This window comes from Chinchilla lanigera, unplaced genomic scaffold (genome assembly GCF_000276665.1).
Source record: "Chinchilla lanigera isolate Chin_1 unplaced genomic scaffold, ChiLan1.0 scaffold00068, whole genome shotgun sequence".
Classification (NCBI taxonomy): Eukaryota; Metazoa; Chordata; class Mammalia; order Rodentia; family Chinchillidae; genus Chinchilla; species Chinchilla lanigera.
Window position 1 is genome coordinate 6,909,273 of NW_004955469.1, and position 25,137 is coordinate 6,934,409.

General features: G+C 41.1%; 3 protein-coding genes across 3 annotated transcripts in view; 1 reads left to right on the plus strand and 2 right to left on the minus strand.

Annotated features, from left to right (window-relative positions):
- Nucleotides 1–354: 354 nt before the first annotated feature.
- Nucleotides 355–4,139, minus strand: Ptrhd1 (peptidyl-tRNA hydrolase domain containing 1). Its single transcript, XM_005400397.2, has 2 exons — nucleotides 3,867–4,139; nucleotides 355–685 (listed from the first exon to the last, which is right to left on the minus strand). Exons 1-2 carry the CDS (start codon nucleotides 4,116–4,118, stop codon nucleotides 500–502), a joined length of 438 nt encoding a protein of 145 aa, XP_005400454.1. The 5' UTR covers nucleotides 4,119–4,139; the 3' UTR covers nucleotides 355–499.
- Nucleotides 4,140–4,165: 26 nt separating this feature from the next.
- Nucleotides 4,166–23,982, plus strand: Cenpo (centromere protein O). Its single transcript, XM_005400396.1, has 7 exons — nucleotides 4,166–4,258; nucleotides 4,527–4,611; nucleotides 6,069–6,238; nucleotides 19,885–20,011; nucleotides 20,971–21,230; nucleotides 21,918–22,086; nucleotides 22,801–23,982. The coding sequence occupies exons 2-7, from the start codon at nucleotides 4,566–4,568 to the stop codon at nucleotides 22,932–22,934; spliced, it is 906 nt and encodes a 301-aa protein (XP_005400453.1). The 5' UTR covers nucleotides 4,166–4,258; nucleotides 4,527–4,565; the 3' UTR covers nucleotides 22,935–23,982.
- Nucleotides 23,936–25,137, minus strand: part of Adcy3 (adenylate cyclase 3) — a gene marked incomplete at its 5' end in the record, with an annotated part of 92,972 nt that continues 91,770 nt past the window's right edge. The window contains 1 exon segment of the mRNA XM_013522659.1: nucleotides 23,936–24,903. Coding sequence (XP_013378113.1) covers nucleotides 24,721–24,903 — 183 coding nt within the window. The 3' untranslated portion in view covers nucleotides 23,936–24,720.

A 25,137-nucleotide genomic window follows, 5' to 3' on the forward strand; every position in this document is an offset into this window, starting at 1 on the left:
ACTATATACATAATTTTTAAACATCTTTGATTTTGAAACACATAGTCAATTTGTATGTCTCAGTGTAATTAGTAGCATTTTTCCCTGATATACGAATAATGCCATATCTTAAAGGTTATGTTGTCTAAGATTCCGTGAACTATGATAATGAGATATGATAAGAAATAAGGAACCCAAAGGTAAAGTTTTAAACCAGGGTAATCAGAAGGCCTTCATTATTTTTAACAAAAAAAAAAAAAAAGGGTTCTCTTGATCCCCATGCTGTAATCAAACAAAATCTATCTAGGCAACAACTCATAGATAATATTTCTATTCGCCCACTCCCTCACTTGAATGTAATACTATTATTAATAGTAAGTACTTATTAATGACAACTTTAATTTGATCATTTGAGTTTGACTCTCAAGAAGTCATTATAACTGGAAGCGAAGACCAGCTGACACTGAAAGGGGTACATGAAGCTTAGGGGTGCAGGCATTCCAATGTTGGGTACAGTCATCTATGCCAGCAGCGGTCCTTTGAACAATCGGAACTTCTTCAAATACTGGTTCACTTCTTCCTTGGGGTAGGGCCGGAGTGCAATGCAAGTGGCAATATTCTCTGGCTGCTCAAGCCACAGCGTGTGGTCGATGTTCTTCTGTTGCAGGGTCTCAGCCAACTCCTTTAAGGTGGTCTCATCTGGGGCCTGACAGGGGCAGAACACAACAGAGACTCAACAGCCCATCTAGACGCGTTAACAGCCACAAAGGGTCGGGGGGCGGGGGGGGGGGAGGCTTTTCTTAACTGAAACTGGAGGAAAAGGAAGAGCTTCCCCAAAGGCACTGCAGAGCAGCAATTTCATTCCCTGGTTTGTGATTCACCCTCTGTAGGATCTTTGCTAAGTGGTTTGGAAGGACTGGGAGGAGATGGGAGAGAGGAAGAGGCTTAACAGTCCTGTTTAAAAAAGGGAGACTTTTCTCTTTCCTGTTGAGAGGTATGCATTGTCAGCAATGATGTTTCAGACATTTTTAGTTCTTTTAGTTGATACCCACAACAGCCATCCCTAATCCATCTGTCATTCTGATTTTAAGAGCTGACTGCTAGAAGGATTTCTAAAATAACATGCACCTCTGCCTTCCCTCTCATTCCACCGGGCTCACCCAGAAAGGTTTGCCTTCTGCTGGGAAGGCTCCCATTTTCTTACTAACGGGAGAACAAACTATTCTTTATCATCCTTTTGAAATTATTTCTGGGTCATCCTTATCACCCACGCCCAGGAACCCATGCTGAATCCCACTGCAGGAAGCATTGGATTCGTGATTTAGAAAATAAAGACACTTAGTGTGTTATTTTACATAAGATATATTTTTTGTCTATGAAGGTAACTAGAGGCTTCTCTTATTAAGTCGCAGGATTCTGGGATTGGCCTCAGTGTCCTAACCCCTGACTGCTGGACTCGTTAACACCCGCCCCACCGCACTGAGCAACAGCATAGTTCAGTTCAGCGGGGCGAGTGAGCTGTGGAATCGAACTGCTGGACTCAAACTCTTGCTCTACCGCCTAGTGCCTGCGTGAGCTTTGATGGTTTATGTGATGTAGCAGTGCTTCTGTTTCCCTTTTGTGAAAGAGGGAAGACAGTGTTTCCTCACAGTAATAAAGAGTCAGTGAAATGACAGTCAAGCTTGGTGCTGCCTGATATTCACTGGCCTTCATGCCTGCGGCAGCTCTCAGCGTGATCAGCTGTGACTCCAAAGTCAGGGCCAAGAGCTCAGCATCATCACCTGTCTTTCAATTCTCTGTGGCCTTCAGCTATCTCACCTGAGAAAATGGGAGTTGTTGTTGTTTTTGTTTGTTTGTTAATAACCTCAATTCTGGAAAGGTTTGTTTTTACTAGTACATGTTTGCAGGACACAATGATTTCATTCGTTGTGGGAGTTGATTCATGTACAAAACACACCTTAATTCTTTCTACTTCCCCTCCTCACCCCCTTTCCTCCTCTCTCCATCTCTTTGCCCCCTTTCCAGTTGCAAAAGGTCTGTTCCCCTGTTCCCTATCTTTATCTCTTTGGGTTTCTCATATAAGAGAAACCATGGGATACGTAGGCATGTGCGTCTGATTTATTTCACTCAAGGAGCATCCCTTTCCTACAAATGACTTAGGTTAATCCTTCTTTAGAGCAGAGTAGCGCTCTGTAAGTAACAGTTTATTTAGCCATCCATCTGTTTACAGACATATGTCTCTTGCAAGGTTTACCTATTATGAGTTGTGCTGCTATCAACATGAGTATGCATGCCTCACTGTAATATGATGCCTTAAGCCAAAAGGGGACTAGCTGGGTGAAAAGGAGAGTCCTGAACCAGGTAATTTCTTCACATAAAAAAATTCTAAACAAAAAGCTATCTGCTTCTTTTCCGTCCACTCACAGATTCTCAAGACATTTCACAGATTACTGGTTGATGGTTTACTACCCAACAGCATATTTCTCTTGTATTACTCTATTTTTGCCAACCAACTGTGAAGGGATTACCCCACCCTTCCACTACAAGGCAGTGATTTATTTTGTTTTGGAGACAGGGTCTCACTACATAGTCCAGGCTGTCCTTGAACTAGGTAGCCCAGGATGACCTCAAACTCACAGTGATCCTTCTGCCTCAGCCTCCCAAGTGCTGGGATTACAGGCGTACACCACCATGCCCAGTCAGTGATTTATTTTTAAAGCATTTTTTTTCTCATTATAACGTATGTACTTGATGTGGAGCATTTAAAAATACAGAGAAGCATAATAACTCAAATTCTACCACCTACTAGTTAATACTTAGATGTATTTTTTAGCTTTCCCTTTCAAAATTTAAATTATTGTTATAGAATATAACTTAATTAGTAGCATATCATGAGCACTCTTCTATGCTACTATGCTTTAAAAAACATGATTTCTGCTAGCCGCGGAATAATATAAGGGCTGGGAGTTGTACCTTAGTGGTAAGAGTGCTCACCTAGCATGCCCAAAGCTGAATTCGAGCCCTAGTATTAACCCCATCAACAACAAAAAAAGATATACCATAAGGGCATAGATTAATTTAACCAATCCCTAGTATTGGAAATTTAATATTTCCACTTTTTTTTTTGAGACTGGGTTTCGCTATGTAGTGCAAGTTGGTCCGGAACTCCTGGTGATCCTTCTGTCTCAGCCTCCCAAGTGCTGGGCTCACAGGCGTGTGCCACCACGCCCCACTTCCACTTTTTTTTCTAACCAGTACGAAGTTCTCCTATGAATATCCTTGTGCAAAACTCTACGGTTGCAGCTGCTTATTCTCCTAAGATTTCTAGCAATAGACTCAAGAGAGTCCGAGGGTAAGATCTGTTTGGTCAAATGCAAAAAGGGTATTACGGCTATTTTTTAAAATGTGCCGATTTACACATTTGGTGTCTGGTATTTTTGACGTTTTTTGTATTTTTGACTTTAGGTACACTAGGGATTTATTATTCATTTAAATATTTACTTTCAAACAAGGTAGTGTCACATCCAAGTAAATGCATCGGTTTATTTTCCGCTGCCTTGCGCGGTGGCTCCCCGGGAGGCAGTACTTCGATGCCAGCCACCAGCCTACGTCCTCCCTGGTATCTACAGAGGGACGCAGGGGCCACCAGTTTCCGGTGAACTTTAGTAACAAGTCTGACATCCACACTTCACAGACTCATCTCCTGCGTAAGAAAAGGCTTCCTAGGTCACAGCTCAAGTCCCAGAGTCCTTTCCAAAATGTAAAAAGTTAGAAATTCCCCCATCTCAGCCCACTCCGACTCCATGAATTTACGCTTCCGACCCAAGCCCACACCCACTTCCGGTCTGGACTCCCTCGGCGCCCCTCCTCTCCCTTTAGTGTCTCACCTCGAGGACCACTTTGCGCATGCGTTCCAGTTCCCCGAGGTAAGCTGCGGTGTGTGGGTGGTCACGGTGAAGATGCAAGGCCGCAGTGGCTGCGTGACAGGCTTGTGCTACCAACGCGCCCGCTGGCCAGGAGAACGGAGCCTGCGATAGATCTTTTCGTAACACCAAGTATTGTACCAAGATCTGGGGCTCCTCCCCAGAAGCCGCCATCTTCCTGATCATCCGAACGATGGAGTCGACTCTGCGGTGCATGCTGGGATCAGGGAGGGGCCCTGGACGCCGCCATGTTTTTGTACGGCGGGAGCGCAGGGCATTCTGGGACGGATTGGATTGATTTTTGAAGGTTTAGACGGCGGGAAACTCGTCCGTGTCCAGAGTGAGCGGGAAAAGAGGTAAGGGGAAGGGGAGACCCGGGCGGGCCCGTGACCAGGTTGGAGAGCTGAGAGGCCTTTCAAGTTTCTTCTGTGTGCAAGAAATCCCGGCTGGCCTGGAGGGAGGCGGGGGCACAGCTGACACTGACGCGGGCGCTCCCGGGTCAGCGAGGGACGTGCCCGCGGGGACGCTTGGAGTTATCCCGGCCCGGTGGGCGCGCCCGAGTCTGTCTGGGTTTGTCTAAAAGGGAGTGGATATGACTGTTCCCCTTGTTCTTTTACCGCGAAGGACATCTAGGTTCCTGGAACGCGTCACAGGGAGGAGGAGATGGAGCAAGCGAAAACTGTACGTCAAGACGGCGAAACTAAAAGAGGTGACCCAGCATATGGGTTAGAATTTATTGTTGCCTCAAAACGAAAACTAAATTGGGTGGCTTTATGTATTAAAAACGTTACAGCTGGGCGTAATGACTGTAACCCCAGGTCCTCAGGAGGCAGACATGGAGGGTCTCGAGTTTGAGGCCAGCCTGGGCAACACAGTTAAGACCCCATCTCACAAGACAGCCCAATCGGGGCACGGTGGCAGAAGCCTGTAATTCCAGTGTTCTGGGAGGCTGAGCCAGGGGGATTGCAAGTTTAGGCAATTTAGCGGTTTATTGAGATCCAGTCTCAAAACTTAAGAAGGGCTGGAGGTGTATTTTAGTGTGAAGGCCCTCAGTTCAACCCCCAGTACCTCAAAACAACAACAAAATAAACAGACATTTTAAATCATGCTGCTGTCAGGAGTAATCCATTCTCTAGTATGACTTAATTTTGTTTCTTTTAAAGTAAATGAGGTGCAAGTTTTGGATCATCAACAGACCTAGACCAGTCCAAGGATTATTCAGTAGCCCCGGTATTGTCTCTCCCAAACAATAGTTGAACATGTAGCTGTTACACATACTGATTTTAGCTCCTTGGTTAGTAATTTCAGCTTTCTTTTTATGGTATTGAGTTTATAATGTGGAAGGATTCGGCTGAAAGGAAATGGATAGAGCAGAGAACGGGGTTAACTGAGGGTCCGAAGTCCCTGAGAATGCACGAGATAGGAATCTGAGTAATGATAAGAAAAATGATGATATAAGTGGGTTTTTTTGTTGTTGTTTTGTTTCTGTTTTTTTGGGTTTTTTTCCAGTAAGGGGGATCGAACTCACGACCTTGCGCTTGCCAGGCAGGCGCTGTGCCGCTGAGCTAAATCCACAGCCCCAATATATGTGGTTTTACATACTCTGTCTCACTTGTTTTTTGCATACTCTATCTCACTTGTTCTTTGATACTTTTGAAATCTAATTGAACTTTGATAGAAGTGTAGAATTTTTGTAAGGGAGATTTCATCTAATTGTGTTAAAGCACTATATCACTCTTTCCACACTAGATATGTGCCTTTGTGATAAACTGTAGGCCTGATTAAAGTACTCCTGCCTAGAAAGTATGTGGTAGACAAATCAGGTTCTTTCTCTTGTCCTCTTTGAAAACTATCCTGGCTAAGTGGCATTCAGGAGGCTGAGGCAGGAGCATCACCACGAGTTTGAGGCCAGCCTGAACTACAGAGCAAGACTCTATCTAAAAAACCAAACCAAAACAAACAAAAAAGGAAAAACAAATCAGACACAGTTCTTATGTCAGTGTTCAACCTAAAAGGTTGATCATCTTTGACTTTGTCAGATCCTCTGGTTTTATAATTGTGGCATATATCTGAAGAATTCAGCTGGCCACAGAGTTCTGGAAAAAGACACCTACCTGTTTCTTCTTGACGTGCTTCTTGTGAAGTTCCCTTTTTACTTTTCCTTAGGTGTTTTAGCTCACTTGGAAGGACTAGAGGCTCAAATGAAGAGATTTTGTAAGAGCTCTGAAGAGCTACAGAGAGCTCAAGCTAAGGAAAGTACTCCTGGAAACAAGATTCGTGAACTGAGGCACCTGCGAGACAAGCTCAGGGCTGAAGTGAAGAAGCGGCAAGCCAGAGTGAGTAGAACAGGGTGCTGGCGGGCTCCCCAGGTGTAAAGGGCAATCGTGAGCTGCGAGTGGGCAAACTTGTATAGCGTGTTTTACTTCTGATCTCACTAACTGAGTTGATTGCAGTCCTTAATTCTTCAGATGATGAAACCTGTAGAGTTGGAGCTAATTTTCAACTAATAATTGTCCGGTACTAGTGATGGGACTGGCAAGTTCTTCCTGACAGTCCCTCAGCCTACCTCTGTGGACGCCTTGGTTTGGTCCCTCAGTCTTAACACACTTGAGTCATTTGTGTTCTTGTCTTCAGTGCCATCCCTGTCACCCAGACTGAAAATCTCAGAGGAAACGTTGACCCTTTCTCTTCTGTTTCTTGTCTAGCCAAGGTCTAGTGAGCAAGACCTGTCAGTCTCCTTTATATTGTCTTCATGCTTACTCCTGCCATCGCTGTAGCTCAAGCATCACCCTCATGTATAGTGTGTATTTATCAGGTGACCTGGATGCCAGGATTGTTAACATAATCTGCTAGTTGATGTCTCTTCTAGTATTTCTACTTTTCCAGTAAATCTTGCATGCCCAAAAAAATGTGTCACAAAAATGTATCACCTTGTATCTCTGCCCAAATACTATCAATTCTTTCTCTTGCCTTTTCTCCCTCCCTCCCTCCTTTTTTCTCCTTTCTTCTTACCCACTCTTCAATTTTCCTTTGCTGTTTTATATATAAAGTGCACAAATCTGATGAACTTTTTTACAAAGTAAACACAGCCAGGTATTTACCACACAGATCAAAAGTACAGAACTTAAAAGAAAAAAACACCATAAGCCAGGTATGATGACGAACACTTGGAATCTCAGCACTTGGGAGGCTGAGGCAGGAGGATTGCCATGAGTCTGAAAGCAGCCTAGAATACAGTAGGACCCTGTCTCAAAAATAAGCGTGTAAATAAATAAAAAGTATAGACTATTAGCAGTACTCCACAATTCTCTTTTGCCTATTTCGAGTCATTTAGTGAAAACTAACCACTGTTCTGATCTCCAGCAGCAAGATTAGTTTTACTGTTTTTGCACTTTATATATAAATGAAAAAATACAAACTTATGTCTGGCTTTTGCTCAGTTGTATGTCTGTGGCACATTCATCCATACTGTTCGCATGTAGTGGTCATTCTTTGCTGTAAGTAACTCTGAACATATGACAGTTCATCCATTGGTGATGCATGTGAGTTACTTGGGTGGTTTTACTTTGGGATAATTACGAGTATTGTTTTATAAACAGTCTCCTTCCTATCTTTTAATGCGAACATGTTCTTCTGTTAAGTGCCCGCCTGGTAGAGTTCCTGGGACATAGAGCGTGCATATTAACTTTAGTGAATACTGCCAGTGTTTGTGCCATTGTGCAAGATTTCTATTGTTTTAGGTGCTTCATAGTGTCGGTTTAAAAAATCTGTCATTCTTGGGCTGGGGATTTAGCTCAGCGGCAAAAGCGCCTGCCTGGCAAGCGCAAGGTCGTGAGTTCAGTTCCCGGTACCGGAGAAAAATAAAAAAAAAAAAATCTGTCATTCTGGTGGGAATGTAATGGTATCACACTATGGATTTAATTTGCATTTGACTAATAATGTGAAGTACAGTCAGCCTTCCAGATATCCATGGATTCAGCCAACTATGCATCAGAAAGACTCAAAAATGACATCTGTACTGAACGTGTAGACTTTTTCTTGCCATTGTTCCTTTAAAAATAAAGTGAAACAATTATTTATGTAACATTTTTGTAATACTTACCTTGTATTAAGCATTGTAAGTAATCAAGAGATGATTTAATTGAGAGAGAGTTGCTGGGCGTGCTTATACACGCCTGTAATCCCAGCACTTGGGAGGCTAAGGTAGAAGGATCTCCATGAGTTTGTGGCAAGACTGGACTACATAGTGATTTCAAGGCCAGTCTAGAATATACAGCAAGACCCTGTCTCAGAAAAACCAAAATAAAACCAGGCGTGGTGGCGCATACCTGTAATCTCAGCACTCAGGAGACTGAGGCAGGAGGATCGTTGGGAGCTCAAGGCCAGCCTGAACGGCATAACAAGACCCTGTCTAAAAAAATACATACATACATACATACACAACATTTAAAAAACAAAGTACATGAAAGGATATTTTTGTCAGTGGTGGTGAACCTATGGCATGTGTGTTTTAAGACAAAAATGTTAAAGTTTTTTTCTGAACTAAATCCTCAGATCTAATTGCAGTGTTGTCACTTTGAGATGAATAAGTGGGTTTGGGGGTGCAGTTTGGGTACTTGGTCTGTAAAGGTATCACCATCACTGTAATGTAGGTTATATGCAAATACTTTCCCTTTTTACACAAGGAAGTGGAGCATCCATATATGTTTTTATTATAGATATTAAGGCAATCCTATGGTATTCTCCTTTATTTTATTAAAGTGTAAAATATATTAATCGATGTTTGAATGAGAAACTACCCTTACATTATTATAATAAAATGTAATAATAATCTGATATTATAATAATGTAACAGATTTTAGTATCTGTTGTTGAACCTGTATTAGACACTTGAACAGCTCTTGTGAAGTGTGCTTTTAAAGGCTTTTGTAAACTTTATTTATTGTGTATTAGACTCCAGTAGTCTTTACATACTTTGGATATTAGTTCTCTGCTAGATATAAATATAAGAATCTTCCCTCAGACTGTGGCTTGCCTTTTTACTCTCCTATGGTATCTTTTGATAAAAAGATAATCTATTTTGATGAAATTCATTTTAGGAATTTATGCTTTATGCTTGTTTCCTATTTAGTAAATCTTTAATTTAGGATCATGGTAATGTTCTCCTGTGCTACTTCATTTTAACCTTTGTTGGTTCATCTTTTACAGTCCATCTAGACTAGGTTTTTGTGTGTGTTGTGGGATGGAGGTCATTCTTTTTTTTTTTGAGATAGGATTTCCTTATGACTCAGGCCAGCCTTAAACTTTGTAGTCCATGCTGATCTCGAACTCATGAGAATTCTCCTGCCTCAGCTTCTTGAGTGCTGGGATTATAGATGTGCGCAACCATGCCTGGTGAGGTCATTCTCTTGGTTTGTGTTTTTTGGCTATATATATTTATATATATATAAATTCTTCCAGCCTTTGCAAAGATTACTCTTTCCTCCATATATTGTAATAAGCCTGTTTCTGGATTCTGTTCTGTTCCATTGTCCTGTTTGTCTTTGTGCTATAGTTGGAGGTTTATATACTCTTAAGTCTTGATACCTATAGTATATACATATAGTACATTTCTTCCTCTTGAGAATTATCTTGGCAATTCTTGGCCCTGTGAATTTCCCATAAATTTGAGAGTCAGCTATCACTTTTCAGAAATAAACCTCTGGTTTTTCATTGAGATGGTATTGAATCTGTAGGTCAGTTTGGGAAGAACATGCATCACTACAGTACTGCCTTGCCCAGTTAGTGTACGTGGTGTACCTTTCTGTGTTATTTCAGTTCTTTGCTTCTTAGTAATGTGTATGGTTTTATACATAGAGATCTTAAGGCTTATATGGAGTCCACCAAAACAAATGTATACACACTTCAAGAAAAGAAAAATAGTACAGTTTTTACAACAGATGGTGTTCCCTTCATATGGGGTACCTTAGAGGATATTGTGTATCACAGAAAACCCACTATACTACGAAAATGCATGTGCAGCAATCTCAATGACCAAGGTTGCCCAAGCAGCAGTTCGCCATACTAATAAATGTCTGGAAGCTGACGGACACCACTTTGAGCACCTCTTTGCAGAGGCCAAAGGTAACTTGTATTAATCTCATTGTACTTTTTTTTTTTTTTTTTTTTCGGTTTTCTCCGGTACCAGGAACCGAACTCACGACCTTGCACTTGCCAGGCAGGCGCTTTTTGCCGCTGAGCTAAATCCCCAGCCCTCATTATACTTTTTCAATAAATATACTACTAAAATATTTTTACAAGTTTTTCTTTTCCTCAAGTGTGTATCCATTTTTGGGCAGAGTTGGTATATATATTTATTATATTTATTTATTTATTTTTGTCTTTTTGAAACAGGGTCTTTCTGTGTAGTTCAGGCTGGCCTTAAGCTGACTTTGTAACCCAGGCTGGTCTCAAACTCACAGCGATCCTTCTGCCTCAGCCTCCCAAGTGCTGGGATTACAGGCGTGTGCCACCAGACTCAGCTCCATATATGTATTTAATCTTGATGTTAGTGCATGTGCAGAAGACAGTAGGCTTTTCTGTGGAGGGCAGATAATCTTAGGCTTTTTGTTAGCCATACAGTCTATGGTAGCTGCTCAGCTCTGCTGTTGTAGTGTGAAAGATAGTAGGCAGAACAGATACGGTATGGCCCAGGAGATCCTTTACCAAAAAACCACAGGGCTAGGTTTTGACCCACAAGCTATTAGTTTTATATTCTAATTATTATATTGCATAGAAATACATTAAACTTTCTGTAAGGCAAGTTTGCTAAGTCTACATATTTTAATAATTTTTTTTGTTGTTCTTTTTTTTTTTTTTTTGGTTTTTCTCCGGTATCGGAAACCGAACTCACGACCTTGTGCTTGCCAGGCAGGTGCTTTTGCCGCTGAGCTAAATCCCCAACCCCTTTTTTGTTCTTTGGAAGTTTTACATTTGGGATTAAGCATATTCAAACAATAATAGTTTTTTTCTTATTTTCCAATCCTTGTAACTTTTCACCTAATCCACTGGCCAAGATATCTGTTAGACTGTTGAGTAGAAATAACCATAGTATTTTTGCTGTAAATTTAGCATAGATACTTTTTTCTTTTTTGGAGACAGGGTCTTGCTATGTAATTCAGGCGGGCCTTGATTGAGTTCACTATGTAGCCCAGGCTGGCCTTGAACTTGTGGTGATCCTCTTGCTTGTGCCACCATGCCCAGCTCCTGGCCCTTTTTTCTGGAAAGGTTTTGAATTTCCAATTCAATTTTTTTGGTCCACATAAAATTTAGAATTTACGTATTAGGTTACTTTTGGTAAATTGTGTTTTTTCAAAGAATTTGTCAAAATCATAAACACGTTTAAAGTTGTCTTGTAAATATGATTACCTGTGCTATCTTACTTTTATTCCATTATGACTAATTTGTGCTTGCTCTCTTTCTCCTTCATCAGTCTTGGTACATTTTATCACTTCTAGGCCTTTTCTAAGAACTACCTCTGGGCTTTGTAATAAATTTCTGTTGATCTTTTTTGTTTTCTCAGTGACTTCTGCTTTACTTTTGTTGGATTTAAGTATTTTAACTTCTTTAAATACTTCTTATTTGTATATGTATTAAGATTATAAATTTTTCCTCTGAGCACAGCCAGCCTTATCTATGTCCCACAAGTTTTGTCATATGTTCATTATCATTTTAATTCAAAATATTTTAAATCTCTATTTTGATATTTTCTTTAGCTTATGGCGTTTGGACATGTATTACTTAATTTCCAAACTTTTAGTATTCGTTAGTTATTTATTTTAGTGATTATAGCTTTATTCCCTTGTGGTGAGAGAACATGACCTACCATATAGTCAGGTTTTGGTAAATCTTCCATGTACATTAATTGTGGGTTTTGTGCTTATGAGGTAGTGATTGAGATATATATATTTAAAAAAAAGATACATGTATAAAAAAATCACATAGGCCTACTATGTTCATCATGTTTAAATATTTTATAGTCTTACTGACTTATTTATCTTCTTGCCTACTGAGATTTTGAAGTGTCCCTACGCTGTTGTGGATCTTTTTTTCTTTTTTTTATTCAGATTTTCTTGGTACTTTTTTTTTAGTACCTGGAATCAAACTCATGAGCTCAGGCTTACCAGGCAAGTGCTTATGCCACTGAGCTATATCCCCAGCCCTCTTGGTACATTTTAGATATACATAATGATCACATTCATCGTAGAGAATTTGTATCTGTACACGATATAGCTTGTTTTTCCTCCTCCCCTTCCATCCCTTCAACTCCTCCCCTCCCCATTTACAAAAACTCTGTTTCCATTTTTCCCTTTTTTTTTTTTTTAAACTTTTCCCTTCTTTCCTTTCCCCCTCCACTCCTTGTTCTCCATTTGAATGTTTTCTTATTTCACAATACCTATTGTCCATTTTGGTCCTTATTTACACTTGTGGTTTCTCACATCAGAGAAACAATGTGCTATTTACATGTGTGTGTGATTTATTTCACTTGAGTATGAACTCAAGGTGAACTCAAAATGAACTCATTTTCCTAGAAATGTCTTGAGCTTATTCTTCTTTATGGCAGAGTTGTTCGCCATTGTATAAAAAAACCACATCATCTTTATCCATTCACCAATTGATGGGCACTTGGGTTGTTTCCAAGATTTCGCTATTACAAACCATCCTGCAGTAAACGTAGGTGTGCGTATATCACTGTGGTATGATACTTCTAATTCTTTTGGGAAGATACCCAGAAGGGGAATAGCTGGGTCAAATGGAACCTCTAGACCTAGTTTTTCTGAAGAATCTTCATACTCATTTCCACAGTGATTGCACCAGTCTGCACTCCCACCAACAATGGAAAAGGGTTCCTTTTTCCCCACAGCCCTGCCAGCATTTGTTATTGGTGGATGTCTTGATGATAGCCATTCTTCTGGAGGTGAGATGGGATCTCAGTGTTGTTTTAATTTGCATCTCTTGAATGACCAGTGATGTTGAACATTTTTTCATATATTTGCTGTTTGCATTTCTTCATCCAAGAAGTGTATATTCATCTCAGTTGCCCATTTTTTGATTGGGTGTTTAAATTGGGGGGTCTGATTTTTTTTGAGTTCTTTATGTGTTCTCAGTAGCAATCCTTTGAGGAACAGTTGGCAAAACAGCAGTGCAAAAGCTTAATAAGGGGGCTGGGGATTTAGCTCAGCGGCAAAAGCGCCTGCCTGGCAAGCGCAAGGTTGTGAGTTCGGTTCCCGGTACCGGAGGAAAAAAAAAAAAAAAAAAAAAGCTTAGTAAGATGAGATCCCAGTTGTTGATTCTTTGTGATAGTTCCTGTGTGATTGGGGTTTTGTTCATAAAGTCTTTGCCTATATCACTGTCTTCAAGAGTTTTACCTGTTCTGTCTTCCAGCAGATTTAATGTTTCTGTTTTAATATTCAGATCTTTGATCCATTTTGAATTTAGTTCAGTGCATGGTGAAAGGTACTGGTCTAGTTTTAATCTTTGGCATGTGCAAAGCCAGTTTTTCCAGCACCATTTATTAAAGAGGCTGTCTTTCTTCCAGTGAATATGTTAGGCACCTTTGTCAAAGATAAGGTGGCTAAATAGGTCTTGAGTTGTTTCTGTATCCTTTAATCTGTTCCATTGTTCTTTGGGTCTGTCTTGCTTTGTTTTTTTTTTGCTGGTACCATGCATTTTTATCACAGTAGCTTTATAGTATAATTTTAAGTGAGGAATTGTGATGCCCCCTGCCTTGTGTTTGTTGCCCAGAATTGTCTTTGCTATTCTAGGTCTCTTCTGGTTCCAAGTGAATTTTAGGATTGTTTTCTCTAATTCTGTGAGATATGCTGTTGGAATTTTGATCAGAATTGCATTAAATCTATGTAACAGTTTTGGAAGTATAGCCATTTTCACGATATTGGTTCTTCCTACCTAAGAGCCAGGGATATCTTTTCATTTTCTGATATCCTCCCAAGCTCCTTTTTCAGAGTATTGCAGTTTTCAATGTAGAGGTTTTTTACATCCTTTGTTAGATTGATTCTTAGGTATTTTATTTTTGGGGGATGCTATTGTGAAAGGTATTTTTCCCCTAATTTCTCTCTCAGTGAGTTTATTATTCATGTATAGGAAGGTTATTGATTTTTGAGTGTTAACTTTGTATCCAGCTACACTGCTAAATTTGCTTATTAAGTCTAGCAGTCTTTTAGTAGAGTTTTTGGGGTCTTCTATGTAGTGTATCATGTCGTCTGCAAATAATGATAATTTAACTTCTTCCTTTCCTATCATTATTCCTTTTCTTTCTTTCTCTTGCCTAATTACTCTGGCTAACGTTTCCAGAACTGTGTTGAATAAGAGTGGTGACAGTGACGTTGGACCTCCTTGACTTGTTCCTGATTTTAGAGGGAAAGCTGTCAGGTTTTGTCCATTGAGTATGATGTTGCTTGTTGGTTGGTCAGAGATGGCTTTTATCAGATTGAGATAAAGACCATCTACTGTATTCTGATTTTCTGTAGGGTTTTTACCATGAATGGGTGCTGGACTTTCTCAAAAGCCTTTTCAGCATCTATTGAGATGATCATATGCCGTTTGTCCTCAGCTCTGTTGATATGATATGTTACATTTATTGATTTATGTATGTTGAACCATTCCTGCGTTTCTGAGATGAATCCCACTTGGTCATGATGTATAATCTTCTTGATGATTTGCTGCATTCTGTCTGCCAGTGTTTTATTGAGGATTTTTGCATGTGTGTTCATTAGGGAGATGGGCCTGTAGTTCTTTTTCTTAGTTGGGTCCTTCGCTGGTTTTGGTATCAGGGTAATACTTGCTTGCAGGAATGAATTTGAGAGTATTGCTTCCCTTTCAATATCATGAAAGAGTTTGAGAAATAATGATATTAGGTCATCTCTAAATTTCTTGTAGAATTCAGCAGTCAATCTGTTAGGACTTGAGCTTTTCTTTGTTGGTAGGTTTTTAATTGCATCTTTGATTTCATTGATACTGGTTTATTTAGAATATTTATATCTTCTTGATTCAGCTTTGGTAATTCACATGTATCTAGGAGTCTGTCCATTTCTTCTGTATTTCTATCTTAATAGAATTCAAGTTCTCAAAGTAGTTACAGATCTTCTGGATTTTTGCACAGTCCATTGTGCTTTCACCCTTTGCATTCCTAATTGCATGGATTTGGGTCTTTTCTTTCCTTTTTTTGGAAGGTTCGATACGGGTTTGTCAATTTTATTTACTCTTTCAAAGAAACAATTCTTTGATTCATTGATTCTTTATACTGTTTCCTTAGTCTCCAGCATACTAATTTCTGCTCTGATCTTTATAATTTCCTCCCTCGTACAAGCTTTGGGCTTGGGCTGCCCTTTTTGTAGAAGTTTGAGGTTCAACATTATAGTTGTTTGTTTAGGCTTGCTCTGTTTTCCTTTTTTTTTTTCTTTTTGAGACAGGGTCTCACTATGCAGTTCAGGCTGGCCTTCAGCTCACTTTGTAGCTCAGGCTGGTCTGCAGCTCACAATGATCCTCCTGCCTCAGCCTCCCAAGTGCTGGGATTATAGGCATGCACCACACCCAGCTTGTTCTGTTTTCCTGATTCACTGCTATAAATTTCCCTCATAGGACCACTTTCATTGTGTCCCATAAGTTCCGGTATGTTGTATTGTCATTATCATTTATTTGTAGAAACTATGATTTCTTCTTTAATTTCATCTGTGACCCATTGGTTGTTCAGGAGGGTGTTAATTAATTTCCATGTGTTTATGAAGTTCTTGTAGATTCCTTTGCATTTACTTAAGCATATTCTATGAGCTAGTATGTGGTCTGTTTTGGAGAACGTCCCCTGTGTAGCTGAGAATAATATGTATTCTGATGTATAGCTGGATTTTTGTATTCAGAAATGGAACACTCTGTAGACATCTACTAAGAACATTTGTTTGAAAGTTTGGTTCAGTTCTAATAGTTCATTGTTGATTTTTTTGTCTAGTTGATCTATTTGTGACAGTGGGGTATTGAGATCCTGCAATACAATTGTATTAGGGTTCATTTGATTTTTTCATGTCCATTAATATTTGCTTTATATAGTTGGGTGCACAGGTATTTGTTGCATATATATGTATGATTGTTGTTCTTTCTTCCTCTTGGATTGTTCCCTTTATAAGGATGTAGTGACCCTCTTTGTTTCTCTTAATCAGTCTTGGCTTGAAATTCACATTGTCTGCAACTAGAATAGCTACTCCTGCTTTCTTCTGGGTTCTTGTCCCATGGAGTATTGTTTGCCATCCTTTGACTTTCAGTCTATGAATTTGTTTTTGAATTAAATGTGTTTCTTGTGTGCAACGTATTGTTGGCTCTTGCTTCTTGATCCATCCTGCCAGTCTGTGTCTTTTGATTAGTGAATTGAGACCATTAAAATTGATGGTTAGAACTGATATGTATTGGCTTATCCTTGTCATGTTATTTTCCTGTTGTTGCCACCCCCCTTTTTTCCCTCCGCTCTGTTTAATTGTTTGCCTTGCCTGGTGGATTCCCTCTGTTGGGGTTCATGGAGTGATAGCCCTTGTTATGTCTTTGTAAAGTGTCCTTTAGGACAATTTGGAGTGCTGGTTTGGTGTTCATGAATTTCCTCAGGTATTCTTTGTCATTGGAAGTTTCTTATTTCTCCCTCAGTTTTGAAAGATAATTTTATGGGGTACATCAGTCTGGATTGGAGGTTGTTTTCTTTTAGAGCTTCAAATACTTCGCTCCAAGGACTCCTTCACTTGAGGGTTTGTGCTGAGAAGTCGGCTGTGATTCTGATGGGCTTTCCTTTATAGGTGATTTATTTTCCCTAACAGTTTTTAATATTCTCTTCTTCTGTTGAATTTCTGGACTCTTGGCTATGATATTGTTTTTTCCTTCATTCTGGTTTTCTGTATATTCAGTATTGGTTGCAGACAGTTAAAGATTACTGTCTTCTCATTGAGTTAACCTTTTTAGTATAAAATATTTATTTTTAGTTAAACTTCTTACCTTTAAGTCTATTTTGTAAAATGAAAGTACAACTTTTACTTTTTTCTTTTCTTTGTGGTGGTAGGGATTGAACCCAGAGCTTTGGGGATGCTAGGCAAGTGCTCTACATCCCCAGCCCAACTTTTTTTTTCTTTTTTGGAGACAGGGTCTTTCTCTATCACTTTGTAGTCCAGGCTAGCTTTTAACTCCTGGCACCTTGCTGCCTCAGCCTCCTGAGTGCTGGGATTACAGGTGTGCACTACCATGCCTGACTATCACAGCAGCTATTTGAGAGGAGATACTAGAGATTGAACACAGGATCTTGCACATGCTAACCAAACACTGTACCACTGAGCTGTATCTCCAGCCTACAAGGCTTTGCATTGTAAATTTTTCCATTTTTCTACTTGCAGTCTTAAATATAAGTGCCCTTACATTTAAGGTATTCTTCTTGTAAGTAGCATGTAATTAAACATTTTTAATCCAGCCTGAGAGTCATTGGAGTATTCGGTCCATGAACATTTAATGTGATTATTTGGGTCTCTGGCTACCTATTATTGTTTTATTGTACTATTAGTTTTATACAGTCAGTATTCTTTCAGATTCTACACATACGCACCTTTTTCAGTGCTCTCTCTTCCTGCATTTCTTTTTTTTTTTTTTTTTTTTTTTTTGCTTTTTCTCCGGTACCGGGAACTGAACTCACGACCTTGTGCTTGCCAGGCAGGCGCTTTTGCCGCTGAGCTAAATCCCCAGCCCCTCTCTTCCTGCATTTCTACCTGGAATTATTTTCCTTTAAGTAGCTCCTTTTGGAACTTCTTTAAGTGTTAGGCTCTGCAGTAAATTTTCCATTTTTGTTTGTTGGAAAACATCTCTCACTGTGTTTTTCATTTTTACACTGAGTATAGATGTATAAATTGAAGTTGTGTTTGTTCGTACTTTATACCATTCAGTTGTTTCTGGATCCATGGTTTCTGTCAGGCATTAGGTGTTTGCTAGTCTTCATATTTAGGTACTAGCCAGCCTTATTTGAATATGATGTCTTTCGCCCGTCAGACCACTTTAAGATTTTCTCTTTGGTTTTCATCAGTTTTATATCATAATACAGTATGGCCAAGCACAGTTTGTTTTCTTTATTTGGTTTGATGTTTGTAAAGCCTTCTTTTTGAAATAAGGTCTTACTGAAGAATAGGCTGGCCCGAAGTTTGGGCAGTCCTCTTGCCTCAGCCTTCAGAGTCACGGGATGACAAACGAGTGAGTGCCACCAAACCCGGCAGTAGAGCTTCTTAAATTATTGCTTGAAGTTTTTCATCTACTTTGGAAAATTTGGCCACTCTTTAAATAATGCGCCTGTCTCATTCTATGTGTAGTTTTGGTGGCTCCTATGTATGGTTTTTTCCTGGGACCTATATCTTTGCTAATTTTCTAATCTTATTTTCCCTTTATTTTATATCTGTTATAATCTTTAACCTCGATATACCTGTGTTTTCTGACTACTTGGCTGTTTTGAGAGGGCCTTCTGGGGACTGAACTCAGGGAAACTATAAGCTACATTTTTAGCCATTTTTATTTTTTAATTTTGATGTAAGGTTTTGCTAAGTTACCCTGTCTGGCCTTGAATTGAGCAATCCTCCTGCCTCAGCGTCCCAAATAGTAGGATTACAGTTGTGTGCCACCACGCCCGGCCTATTACATCTATTAAATTTATAATTTTCATTACTGTGGTTTTTGATTCTAGATTTCCATTTGATTCATAGGGTTCAACTATAGTTTACCTAATTCATATAGGTAATTTCCTTGAATCTGTCTTCTTTTCCCTCATGATTTTCAGTCATCGTTCCTCTTTTTTAGTATGCCTGGTAATTTTCCTTTGATTCAGTGAGCATTGTGCATGAAAAAATATGGGGGCTCTGAGCGCTCTTATCTTCCTTCAAAGGGAGTTTAATATTTCTGCATGCATATAGCATATGCTCATACTGTCTTCATCCCGCTGTGGTGATCTAGTTCCCATTTGCCCTTCTCCTAAGCTGTAGCCCTTTTCTAGGTGTAGCTCTCAAAGGTTTGAAAGTGTGTTGGGAACAGATCTGTTAAAGCTGCTCTTCCTGATCTGTTTATCTGCCAAAGTTTCTGCTTACTTTTTTTACTGTTATAAGTTTTCGGTGTAGGTTTGTCATCCCCAGTCACACACGTGCAGTTTAGGAATTTGTACATGCCTAGAGGGCAGATGGCTTGCAGAAGGTCAGGTTCCCTTTTCTGTGGGATTTAATTCTATAAAAAGGCTGCTTTGGTAACATTGGTCTCTAGTTTTTGTTTTTCCAGACAGTGAAACTGCTATAAAGTATATAAAGTATAGCCTACTTCCTGTATGGCATCTTGAGATAAATCACCAAGTACTGGGAGGGACACAGCGTATGGAGAGCCAGCTTACTTCAGAGTATTTACCTTTCCTCTTCAGTCCTGGCCCTCAGGCTGTTCTCTAACACTCTCAGGCCATCTTCTGCTTGCTTGCTTATTTTTGGTATTTTACCCAGCTTGTGATGAGTTATTCTCAGAAGGAAGGTCAGCCTGATAGCACCTCCAGGGCCAGAGCTAGAAATGCAGGTCTAGAGTCCTGTAGTTGAAACCTTCATGGTCTGACTCAGACCAGCTTTCCCAGCTTCACCTCTTCATAACGATCTATTTTGCATACCCTGTGCTCATCCTAGAGTTTCTCCTTTCCCCTATAATCCTCACGCAATTCCTACCAAAACCCTAATTGTTCAGCTAGTGGATTCTACTCTGATGTCTGGTGCATGATTGCTCTGGTGCGTGATTGCTCTGCTGTGAGTTCATAGCACCAGCTGGATGGCTACAGTTATACTAATTTCTATTATATAATAGAAAACACTCTGCGTTTTGCTTCTATCTAGTCAGGTGAGGCCAGGGACTTTTTGGTGTGCTACTGTGTACCTGCTTAAATTGGCTGCATATTTTGCAGGGTGATGGATCCAGAGCATCGTCTGCCAATGTAGAGTCTGACCCAACAGTGGAGATGGGAGAGCAAGAAGTTTTGGAAAAGAAACAGGAAAGCATAAAAGCGATTCTGCAGGCATATCGTTTTACAGGTACAATGTTTTTCCTAGCTGATTCATCCTGGGACTGTGTCTTTAGTGAATTACAGTGGTTTGTTAGAGTGGACTTACTTCATGAGAATTTCTTTTGCACCCCTTCCCCACATTATACACACAATACTAGCACGTGGTTTGTAGGCAAGCTTTTCCCTACAAATTTGGCCACTTTCTACAGCAGATCAATTGGTGACTGGCTTACACCATTCATTTTAGCAACTCAGCATGTGCTAGACCCTGTACCAGAACTTCCTTTACTGTTGGCATGCTTTATGTTACTGGGCAAATAGTTAGAACTCTTCAAATCCCTGCTTCAGTATAAACTGGAATTTAATTCTATTTATGCCACAGGAGGATCATGGGAAAAAACTGGGGTTTTCACAAGTTGACACTCAAGCAGAAAAAGAATGGGTTTATTGAAATTTTCTTAATTTTTTTCTTTAATAACTCGATATTTAGGGTGTCCTTTCTTTCCTGCTATCCTTCCATTTGTTTTTTGTGGGGGAGGCTGGATAGCTGAGGCTGGCCTTGAATTCACAGTGATCCTCCTGTCTCAGCCTCCTGAGTGCTGGAGTCACAGGCATGTGCCACCATGCCCAGCCCTTCATGGTTATAGCAACTTAGTCTCTGTGAGCCTGAGTCAAGAGGAAATCACCTTATACTCATTCAAGAAACATCATCATGTCTAAGCTGGATGTGGTGGCACACACCTGTAATCCCAGCATTTGGGAGGCTGAGGTAGGAGGATAGTTGTGAGCTTGAGACCAGCCTGGGCCACAAAGTGAGCTTAAGGCCAGCCTGAAGTGCATAGCGAGACCTGTCTCAAAAGGACCAAAAAAGAAACAAGCATCATCATGTCTGTATGCCAGGCCTTGTGTGAGGTGCTGGGATGCTTGGGTGAGTCAGGTGCCTTTTCCTGGTGTCTATTGAGAGGTATCATCTCACCTTTGCCTCAGGGCTCAGTGGAAAACTGACCAGTCGCGGGGTGTGTGTCTGCATCAGCACTGCTTTTGAGGGGAACCTACTGGATTCCTACTTTGTGGACCTTGTCATACAGAAACCACTCCGGATCCATCACCATTCCATTCCAGTCTTCATTCCTCTAGAAAAGATAGCTGCAAAATACCTACAGACTGATATTCAGCACTTCCTGTTCAGTCTGTGTGAGTCCCTAAACGCTTACTCTGGGAGGAAGTACCAGGCAGATCAACTTCAGGTATTTATCTAGGATCTTATATGCTTCATTCTGTAGGCCCAAGTTAGACTTAAAAGGAATATAGATGCACATTGTCTTTTTGTATTTTAAATTTTTTGTTTTGTTTTGGAGGGGCAGTACTGGGGATTGAACACAGGGCCTCTCATATGCTAGGCAAGCACTCTTTACTGCTGAGCTATATCCCTAGCATCCCAACCCCCTTTCTGAGATGGGGTTTTAGCTGAGATTACAGGTGCACATTACTGTGTCTGGCTAATTTTTTTTAGGTGATACTAGGAGTCAGACCCGGGGGTTCTAAAGCTGAGCAACATTCCCAGCCCTTTCTGAGACAGAGTCTTGCTGAATTGCCCAAGCTGGTCACAAACTTGTGGTCCTTCTGTCTTAGCCTCCCAAATAGCTGGGATTACAGGCATGTGCCACTGTGCCTGGTTTAGTTTTCTTATACCCTGCTCCTTTTTCTGTTCCCCATTTATTTCTCTGAAATTTAATTAAACGACCATCTCTTTATAGATATGTTTATTTGTTTGGTGCTGGGAATTGAACTCAGGACCTTGCACTTGCCAAGCAGGTGCTTGTGCCACTAAGCTAGATCCCCAGCCCTGTAGATAGGTTTGAAGTGTCACGTCCACTTTGGATTGCCTTTGGAGTGGTAGTCGTCATATACTTGGTTTGTGTCTCACCCATTAGAACGACTTCGCAGCCTTTTTAACTGGACCCTTGCAAAGAAACTCCCTGTGCAACTTGCTGTCATTTACTTACAAAGTGGATCTGATGGGTCAGTACTCCTTTTGTGCCAGATTGCTGTATGAGGACCTCACTGCAACTCTTCCAACTGACATCACTGTTACGTATCAAGGTAAGAGGGAAAGATGCCTAGGCGAAGAAGTCTTGTAATACACTCTGCTCTCATCAGCTTGAGCGAAACAGGTAAATAGGTAAACTCTGTCAAGTGAACCCTTTGACATTTCTGCTGTTTATATACTATAAATTTACTGGTTAACATATAAAGACTACTTTGTTGCTACCAGTGTTTCCTTTATGTAAATGGTAACCAGTCCTAGTCCCCCTACCTCTACCCATGTTCTTTCAGTTTTGACTTGTGTTTATGGGAGACTACCTGTTGGAACAGGACAGCCAAGGCTGAGTACAGGTTCATTTATGATGGAGCCAAAGGCTCATTCTGCAGTGACACCAGACAGACCTACCACGTCAGAAGATGCTTGGCTCTCTGGAGTCTGTTTTCCAAAGGGGAATTTTTCAGGGTTGCCCAAGAGGACTTTTGGTGTGTGAACTTCTTTCAGTTAAATGTGTCATAATATGACACTGACAATTATGAAAAATGGGGTAAAATGTTTTTAGGAACCAGAAATTTTGAAACTGTCACAAGTGTCACACCTTAGATTTCTCTGGGTAGAATCTGCTTAAGTCTGCAGTCTCAAAATTACATTGGTCCCATAAGGGGCAGCCTCTCTTAGCTCTAGATAAGGAACAGTTGTATGAGTCCAAAGTAGTGAAGGCCGAGGTTCTCATTCCTCCCGCTGCACGGAGATGAACAGAAATCTCTCTTTAGGGACAGAAGCACTGTCTGCTTCGTGGGAAGAGCAGCGAGCATCCCATGAAGCTTTATTCCGCACCAAGCCCCTGCATCGGGTGTTTGCTTCATTTGCAAGAGAAGAAGAGCTGGATTTGAGCCTGGCCTCCTAAAGTGCTGTTTCCGTTGGGGCCAGCCTTAGAACTGCAGGCTGCTGAGAAGCTTGTGATCTGTCTAGGCACATCCCTGTCATGGCAACCCCTGCAGCTTCGTCAGGATGACAAGGAGTAAGCTTGAATCCACAGACACTGAAATTTTGGGACGGTTTTCCATGACTGCCTGGTCACTTGTTATAAAGCCGAAGATCATGTATTCTTCTGAGGTACTTATTTGAGCATATATCTTAGCTGAAAATCAGAATGGTGTGTAGGCCAGTAGACATTTTTTGAAAGACTAAAGAGAAATTTTAGTGTTTATGGGAGCTTCAAATAATTCTGCCTCATTTTCCTAAGACTTTTGTAAGGGAAGTTCTTAGAACAGTCTAGATTCATGATATGTAGGTCATGTACTTAAATGTATTTAATCTTTGGTATGGAGCAATGTGTATTCTAGGCCCCTTTTTTTTATAAGGAATATGGTGTGATAAAATACCACTGGATAAAATAAAAGCTAAGCGTATGAAGTCACTTTGAGAAATCACGATTAGAAATCTGCCCATAAATTCAGTCATTGTGGAAGAGGTGAGCAGGCCGTCCCCGATCCTGGTTCCTTCTGCACAGTCCAGCCATGACTCTGAACTCTTCATCCCTGCCTCCTTGGCCCATTAGTGTACTCTCTGGAGCCTGCAGTGTGCTGGCACCTTCTCCTTGGCTTAGGGCCACCTGACAACAATTGTTCTCCCCACAATTCTGTCCCTTTGCTCACTCTCCCACGCCCAGCGCTGGACTCACGGCCACTTCTAGACCACACGCTGATGAGGCTCTGGCACATGCGGGAGGCCCGGTAAACTCTGGGGATAGTAAATCGGCACGGCTGCCTTTTAGAAGCAGCAGCTTAGGAATAAAGTGATGTCTCACTTCAAGCTCTTGCCTTCTAGGCATGTGATGGCCACCAGTGGTTTGAATCTGCAAAGCACTCAACAAGACACATTAACAGAATTGCCACAGCGATTCCATTTACGTTGAGTAAAGCTTTTAATAAAACAGTCTTGTTCTTTGTCAATACCTGTAAATTCTCTTTTAAAGCAGTAGCAAAGGCGACTGTAGCAAGAGCTCAAAAGGCAAGGCAATATTGGAAAGTGTTTTTTAACAGGTTAAAAATATAAATGTAGATCTGTTTATATAATTTTCTTTCAGAAATAACCCCCCTCCCCCCACCAGGTGAAAGGAAATATTGCACTTTCTGCTCTCATGACTAAGGTGACAGGGTTCCACAAGAACCTTTCAAGATTATCAGGACAAGGGCCATTTTTCACCTAACTGGGACCATGTGGAGACACAGCCAGGTCCCCAGGGGAGCTCCTACACAACAGCTTGGCTGTCAAGTTCCAGCAGGGAGCGTAGCATCCTCTAGCAGAGCGCCCTACTTCTCCCAGTCCGGCGGCACAGGCGGCTGCTCCCACCTCTGCTCTGCTCCTGCTCACAGTGGCCATGGCCTCTCTGGGGGAGGAGGCCTGAGTGGCAATGAGGGCTCTGGCAGGGCTGTTCCAGTACTATGCCTAGGACTCCTACTCTGGGGAAGCTACAGGCACACCGAAGAATAGGACGGCCACCCTCAGAGCTTACGTACCCACAAACAGATGAAGGCTTGAGATTCTTAAACCTAAAGTCTATCGGAGTGTGCACTTCAGCAATTTGAGAACATTGGAACTTGGTCATTTGCCCTTTCCCAATGCCTTTCTTCAGTTCCAAAAAATAAGTTCTCCCTTCCCATGTAGACCATTGTGGGGCCAGAGGCCATTCAGGGATTATCCACCACCTGGTGGGGCAGTGTCACGGAGGAGCCGTTGGGGAAGGCAGGTGGCCTGTCTCGTCCCTTCAAGAAAAAGGTCAGCAGCTCTCCCTTCCCTTTCACGAAGATAGGACCTCGCCTCACAAAGCGGAAGCCATACTCTCGGAGGATGACCTGTGTTTCCTCCACCACCTGCACACGAAGAACAGAGTAAGAGAGCTTGGGTCAGGGAGGGAGCTGAACCGGCCAGCACAGGGGCCCTAGTCCAGCCCCCTGGGGGTGGGCTGAGGGACAGGGAACCCAGGATGACTTCTCCAGAGCCACCCAAAGACAGTCATGAGTTGCCCGTGTGGGACACGGTCCAGGCACTTTCCTCCCTGCTCTTCTGACCGCATGTCCATTTTGTGGAGCTTTTCTGACAGGCCC

Excerpts from the sequence above, each read along its gene's own strand:
- Ptrhd1 (XM_005400397.2), bottom strand. The coding sequence starts at position 4,118 with ATGCACCGCAGAGTCGACTCCATCGTTCGGATGATCAGGAAGATGGCG. Across the intron at positions 686-3,866 it reads TGCGCAAAGTGGTCCTCGAG|GCCCCAGATGAGACCACCTT; the intron begins GTGAGACACTAA and ends TGCCCCTGTCAG.
- Cenpo (XM_005400396.1), top strand. The coding sequence starts at position 4,566 with ATGGAGCAAGCGAAAACTGTACGTCAAGACGGCGAAACTAAAAGAG. Across the intron at positions 6,239-19,884 it reads TGAAGAAGCGGCAAGCCAGA|GGTGATGGATCCAGAGCATC; the intron begins GTGAGTAGAACA and ends CATATTTTGCAG. Across the intron at positions 22,087-22,800 it reads CATCACTGTTACGTATCAAG|GGACAGAAGCACTGTCTGCT; the intron begins GTAAGAGGGAAA and ends ATCTCTCTTTAG.